Source organism: Anser anser, assembly GCF_964211835.1.
Source record: "Anser anser genome assembly, chromosome: 1".
Taxonomy (NCBI): Eukaryota; Metazoa; Chordata; class Aves; order Anseriformes; family Anatidae; genus Anser; species Anser anser.
Window position 1 is genome coordinate 52382768 of NC_139720.1, and position 7469 is coordinate 52390236.

General features: G+C 36.1%; 1 protein-coding gene across 6 annotated transcripts in view; it reads left to right on the plus strand.

The window, feature by feature from the left end:
* Positions 1-1896, plus strand: part of SLC6A15 (solute carrier family 6 member 15) — a 39057-nt gene extending 37161 nt beyond the window's left edge. For all 6 annotated transcript variants that reach the window (XM_083815668.1, XM_083815671.1, XM_083815669.1 and 3 more), the window contains one exon: positions 509-1896. In XM_083815668.1, coding sequence (XP_083671794.1) covers positions 509-880 — 372 coding nt within the window. In that variant the 3' untranslated portion in view covers positions 881-1896. The remainder of the gene's footprint in view (positions 1-508) is intronic.
* The last annotated feature ends 5573 nt before the right edge of the window (positions 1897-7469 follow it).

A 7469-nucleotide genomic window follows, 5' to 3' on the forward strand; every position in this document is an offset into this window, starting at 1 on the left:
GTAAATGCGTCATATTTTACATGAAGCTTACACGAATTAGAACAATCCTGCAAGGTGATCTGAGACAGTCCCTGCCTACGCTAGCTGTTAGCCTACAGAACAAATACTTTGCAGATATAGTTACAGATGCTACTGTGCACTGCTGTGATGTTTTATTGTGTCTAGAGTATGTTCTGAATATGTTTTAAAGGATCATGGAACAAGTACAAACAAATGTAGCTGAAGGTCTGATGTGAAAATCCTGATTTGGTCTCTGCTTCAGTGCTCTGAGCATCTCAGAAACTTTGGGTTGGCATTTTGGTCCTGCTCACTGGCAGGAAGATAGCAATCATCTATTTCTATGATTGTTCAACTTTGAGATCTGCAGTAGTGCCTACATTGTGAGTGCTAGATGACAAGTGTGAGTGCTAGATGATGTGTTTGAAAACTGCAGGCCTTGGTAAGGACTGCAATTTGCTCTTTATAAAGTAAAGATGTATTAATAGTCTTTTTCTCTTGGCTTGCTTAGGGTACAGAAGAGTTCCACAGCTATCCAACATGGGGAATGATTGTCTGTATATCTCTGATGGTACTGGCCATACTGCCAGTCCCAATAGTCTTCATAGTGCGTCGCTGCAACCTTATTGATGACAGCTCTGGTAGCTTGGCATCTGTATCCTACAAAAGAGGCCGGATAATAAAGGAGCCTGTTAATCTGGAGGGAGATAATACAAGTCTGATTCATGGGAAGAGTCCAAGTGAAGTGCCATCTCCAAATTTTGGGAAAAACATATATCGAAAACAGACTGGATCACCAACTCTGGATACTGCTCCAAATGGACGCTATGGTATTGGATACCTAATGGCAGATATGCCTGATATGCCAGAGTCTGACTTGTAACTACAGAAAAAATGTTCTCTGTTTTTCTTGTTGCTGATCATGGCTTTCCTAAGAGAGGTGGTCAACTTCACTTACTAGGGTGTGATCTCAGGTGCTCTGTAGTGGCAGTCTTTAAGATACCATGACTGACCGTACAGGTTGAGAAAACTCCTTTTGAATTGGTTCTGTGGGTTTTCATTTGCACTGAAGGGAATAAATGAAAAATCAACGGCAGCCTACATCTGCCAGCATAGCTGAGAATTAGTTTTTAAAATTAATTTCTAAATCTAAAGCTTTCTATCACTGAAGCCCAAGTCTCACTCAAATGATGTAATATTTCTGAGGTAATATCACTGCAAATCCTTTTTTTGTTTGTTTGTTTTGTTTTGTTTCTGCTTTCAAGTTAACTCCCCAGTATTAAAAGTGAGCTCTGAAGTAGTTCACCAAACCCATGTTGTGCACACATTTGTATATACCCTATGTAGATATGCTGTACTTATTTTGTTAGCACTGATAATTACTTAGGCTATTAGCTGAGTAAAAAACAAACCTGCAAACTATTTTCTTATGTAATAGCTGTATAGAACAATAGTATTAGAAAATCAAGGAGTAGACTTATGGGAAGGTAAGGAAAGATTCCCTGTTCACTGGGGACTGCATAAACTGTCTGTATATTTTGTGTAAAATATTTGCTTTTTCAGTGTGAAAACAATGTAAGAGTGAGTCACTCCAAGAATCTTAAGGATTGTGCAGATTCTGCATTTTTTTCTATGCTGTGTGCCTAAAAATGAACTTCTTGATATTTATTGTGGTTACAAGATTACATATATATTATATTTATATAATATACTTGTAATGTAAATATGTATATTATTCTGTATGTAATCGTTTCAAAAGTTAAAGCAAGATGGCTTTTTTTAATTACTCTCCTTCTGTTTTTTGCTTCTGTTTTATGCAGATAATTTTTTTCAGTCAGTAATTGTTAAGAACTATATGGCATTACATTTTAACCTATGAATAAAGAGATTGACAAGGTATTTCTCTGTAATTTGCTTTGTCACTTCCTAGAACACAACCTTTTTTTGCCTCAGTGTACTATCTGAAAGAATTATATTTACGAACTAAGGTGAGGTGCTTAAAGAATCTGAAAACAAAAGTGGTAAATCAGATTGTCCTCTCTTTATATAACTATTGGACAAGGACTTTACTATGAATACAGTAGTTGATGTATCACTGTAAACTGACATGATACTCTGAAAGCTAGAATGTAATTTATTCCGTACCTCAAGGGTCTTTAAAGTTAGATGTAAATTCTGACTGCTACCTATAATAAGCAAAGAGCAGAACTTAGTTGCATTGTTCCAGCATCAGACCAATAAACAAATTACTTCATTTGAGGTAAATGCAAGTCTCAGAATCATAACCAGGTAAGGCTTTCTCACTGTTCTACTTTCCATGACTCCAGTTTAACTGTTTCAGAGGCCAAAAACTGAAACAGATTTCTTACATAGCTCTGATTACTCTTTATCATGTATTGCCCACATCTTGCCCTTTGAAATGGGAAGAAAAATTGGAAGGTTGATTCAGGTTGCTCTCTACACTGCTGGTGACCCTACAGGTAAGTGCCTTCTGCTTGTCCACATGGGAAATACTCTTTTCCAACACTGCTGCTGGGGGTTTCAGATATATAATTCTGAGTATGGAAATGTGAAAAAAATGTGACAAACAAATGCTTAGGAAGAAAATCCTAAACCAAAGTACAACTTTTTTTGGTCTTTAGGATGATATATATTCCATTTACTGCCAGATGTTTGATTCATGGTTTGATCTCAACCATGACTGAACAATCTGAAGCGCAGAAGTTCCATGCAATCTCGTTTAGTCTGATGGGTTAAAAATAAATGCACTGTCTGCTCCATAAAGAAACAGAACCAATCCAAAAAGTGCTGGATTTGGATGTTTAATAACATTAGAAATGATCACTATAAGATGTAGCATCCACGTCCTTGTATATTAATGAAAAAAATGTTGAAGTATGGTATGAAATTGTATGTACATTTGCTATTAAATCCAAAGGAATTCACAGTCCTTTCATACTTCTAATTTGGGTGCAAATTGCTACTTGTTGGCCTTATGGATAAAAAGAAGTAAAAGAGAAGTAGAGGGCAGGAAAGAGAGGTTTCAAATATTTATCACCTTATAAGACAGAATGTCCGTGTGTCATAATGATCATAACCACAATTAATGTACCTTTTTTTAAGAAAAAGATCATTACAAAAGGCAGTCTTGCTTAAAGTTAAAGAAACTCCTATTTGTGTCTTACACAGTCAGAAATAGCCTAAGAAAAAATCATCCATGTGGGAAGTGAAAATAATGTTACCAATACAATTTATTGCATAAGGTCTAAGGTTTCTGAAACAAATATGCTTTATGAGATCTGATTTTCCTCAATGGAAGATAATAAAATCAGGCAGAATCAGTATGATTCAAATGAAGGCCATGTCATTACCTCCATACTCTTCAAGAAGTTCTCAAATTTGGTGAAATGTGGAACAGAGATTATACAGTCTTGCTGTCTAGTTTTAGTCTTTCCTGATGTACCAAAGTTTTATTGATACCTTACAGAGTGTCATGCAGTGAAGAAAAAAAAAAAATCTGAACAATTATAACCCTGTTCTTAGGGAGCAGCTGATACAAGTTAACTGATGTTGACAGCTGATACGAGCTGATGAATCATCACCCTGGCATAAGAGTGATTTTATCGTGCTGGGCAGGAGGGCAGGGTTCATTTATATTTGTGATAATAATGGATGAGTGGAAAAAAAAGAAAAAAAAAAAGTGTTTGCAGAAGGTTTTTAGATACGCATAAAATACCTGACTCTACTGGACACTCTAAGACTAACATGCATTGTTCAGCTGAGATGCAGTGTACTCAAAAAGCCTCTTACTGCTGCAACAATACCTTTGATAATTTCACAGAAATATAGTCATGCCAGTTTTCAAAAATGCATGAAATTTAATGTAATTTTTAAAACACTTAGATTTTGTGGAGGATGACGGGGGGTAGTGGAATGGAGGCAGGGGGGCGGGGGGGGGGGTGCGGAATGGAACATATCAGATGTGATTTACTGCCATTGCCACTGGATGGTGCTCGTATTTCATATGTGCTGGCAAAATGGTGTGTTCAGGTGTTTTTTAAAGGGAGAAAGATGCATTTTTATTTTCTACTAAAACAGAGAACTCTTCAGAATGACCATGGTCTCTCACCAAGAGTCACAACTACAGTAATCTTCTGGACCTTCAACTGCCTTCATATATTTATATTATATATATATACTCGTATATGTATATTTATATCCAGAAAAGAAAGATAACAAATCTTTAATGTTAATGAAAACAATAATGTGCTGTTCATATCTCACTGTCTAGCAGTACAGTTTTAGATCCTGGGAGCAAGCAGTTTCTTGATTCAATATTTGGAAATCAGTAATTTTTTTAACATGCCTTTTTGAAGCATCCTTTTACTAGCCATTCTAATTTCTGATTTTAGCAAATTAATTAGTGGTATATGATAATCTCAGACTATAAGATTACTAACACCAGCAATTATATTATTAGGCTTCTCACTGCCTTCAACAGTAAATGCTGAAAAATGCAGTGTGGTAGATGAAAGCAGAGGGAGCAAGGGACAGTCCCCTGAGACGGGACAGCAGCTGATAGCTGATGGGGTCACTTGAGCTTGTAACTGCTTCTGAAAAAAGCTAGCACTAACATCTAGTAGTGTTTTAAAAGTAGTGTTGCTGCTAAAACATGTCTCGGGCTGCTGTTTAAACCTTTTGGTAAAGGCAGAACCACTTTGTCTTTCATCTGTGCTGTATCATCATTACTTTACAGTAAATGAGCAAAAGTATGAACTAAGACACTCTTGTCTCAAATGAGCATCAGCAGATGTCTTTGTTGCTGACTTTTTCCCAATGACACACACAGAATGGCAATGTGAGCTCCCATGCCCATGTCTTTGAATTATGGTGTTAAATGATGTTAACATAAAGATGTTAATGAAAAAAACAGGTGTAGACATTCTCCTCCCCCCCCCCCCCTTTTTTTTTTTGAGATGCTCTCTGTATGTCTTATATCCAATCCAATCTCAACAGGTGGAAAAAAAAGACTGTTTTCCATCCCTAGAAGTTCTAGGGTAAGAGATACTTTCTAACTAAAAGAAGTAGAACATATTAGTGAACAATGGTGCGGAAAGAAAAAAAAATAAATTTGCTTTAAAGTAAGTCTAATTGATTTTCATATTTCTGATTAGAGCAAAAAGGAAATACATGCAAAGGAAGATCAGGTTTACAGTTTAAAGAAAAAGGAATTAAGAAAAAGTGTAAGCAAAAGAGTAGTGAGAGGAGGTGGAACTGAAATGGAGCTCATTAAAAGAAAGAAGAGTAAAAGAAGAATGAAAAAGATACTGTGGAAATAAGGGTTGCTCAATGACTGACAAAGTGTAAATTGAATAGGTAGCAGGTGACCAGAAAGATGAAGAGCTTTAGAAAAAAAAAAAAGAAAGAAAGAAAAAAAAAGAAAAAAAAAAGGAAAAAAAAAGAAAAAAAAAAGGACTTCAGGAAGAAAACAGGATTTGATGTCTACGTGAAGTAGAGTGTAATCAAATCTTTAGAAGATACAACCTACAGTTAGGTACAGTTGTTGAAGTGAGGTAGGAATCAAAGGTGTTTGAAGTTGTGTTAGCATATGAGGAGAGAGAGAGGAGGAATGAATCAGGACAGGAGAAGAAAGACTTGGGCTACGTCAGAATCAGTTTCCCTTTAAGTACAGCAGTGCCTTTGACATAATGAAAAGCTTGGTTATTTTTCATAAAGTATTTTGAGATAGTCTGGGAAAGATGTTAAAGAAACGCAGGCTTCCAAAATTATTTTATTTTAGCTGTCTGAATTGAAGACAGAACTATCAGGGTAAGATAGCAGGTAAACTGTGTGATAAATTTAAGGTTTACAGAGAAAAATAAATACTTAACAGCACAGAAAACTCTATGAGAAGATGAGGTGAAGAAAAATGAGAGTTTGTGACTAAAAGCTCTGAGTTGTAGACTGCTGCATTACTGTGATTTAACATTGTAGTAAATCTCCTTAGCATTTGCCTAGTGTCAAGGATATGAATAGTCCCAGTCATTACTCATAGACTTGAAATTAGCCAAAAACTTAAAGCACCTAAATGATACGCATTTTACTACCTGGTCCCTGGAATGGAAACCAGATACCCAGTCTCCCATATGCAATGCATCTGGTCAGTGAAGTGTTCCAAAAGTATAGATATATAAACGGGCAATATTTTTTTTGTGGGGACTTAACTATGACAGAAACCCTTGTTCTCAAAAAAGGAGAAACTGAGGCACACTGGAGAAACTGCCAAATCAGACAGTTGAGACGTTTATGTCTGTGGGTCTTTATGGAAACTGAGTGTTCAGATCGTCAACAAAAATATATTTTGAATTAAAAATAGTGTATAATAGCTGATGCTGCATTTAATGGAGATGTCATGAATGGTGACCCCCCCCCTTACCCCCCTCTCCCCCCCCCCTTAGGCAGCAAAAACATAGAAGTCCTGCTTACGTGACACAAAAATGAAGTGGCTTGCAAAAATGTAAGCAATATATATGTGTATATACATATATATGTGCATAAGCATAAACATTCACATTCAGCTACAAATCAGCTAACTTTCTCAAAGAGCAGCAAAAGAGGGATGGAACTATTGGCACTTAAGGATCTATTTTTACTCATCAAGTAGATTTATTTTCAAGTAAGTTTATGGATTATTCCATAAAGAGTCTTACAAGAGGCCAATGGCTAAAAGGTACTAAAGAGAGGGATTTTGAATTAGAGAAATAAGAGGGTTCTTGAGACACATTTTGAAACTTCATGGAAAACTATAAAATCTTCCCCAGACCTCAGATCCTCTAGGGTCAGTTTAACAAGGCCTCCATATACACTGTAGAAGTCCCGACACAAGGTTAGTTGCTCATACAACTTAGTTCTCACATTGTTATAAGCTTTCTTCTGATTTTCTTCATTCCTCTCTGCTGCCCCAGGATTTCTCAGATGGTTCCCATTTTAGCACAGACTGCACAAACAGCTGTGCTGGCACAATGGATTTGGTGGTGTGGAGACGGAAAGGCTGAGAGAAGAAATTGCTTAAACTTGCACTGGCACTGAAGAAAGAAACATGGAATTTCAATTTCAACTGTGCAAACTGTGATATAGACAATAAAACATTAGAAAAAATATCCATAGTTCTGTAATAGTTTTACATAATTTATTGGTGTCAAGTAGCTGAAAATTAGCCATCACATAATGTACAGATATATGTGCTCCTATCTGTATAAAAAAAAATAGTGGCATTAGATCATAAGTTCTTCCAAACAAACAACAAACAAACAAACAGAATCCACAGAATGGACTGAATTGAAATTCATATACTTCTTTCCACAGACTTTGCTTTCTATTATTAAGGATAACTTTTTCTATCTGTTCACATCTATAATTTCCCTATTGCACAATCATCAGCCTTCAAAACTCACTGAACAGTTCAGTGAAGT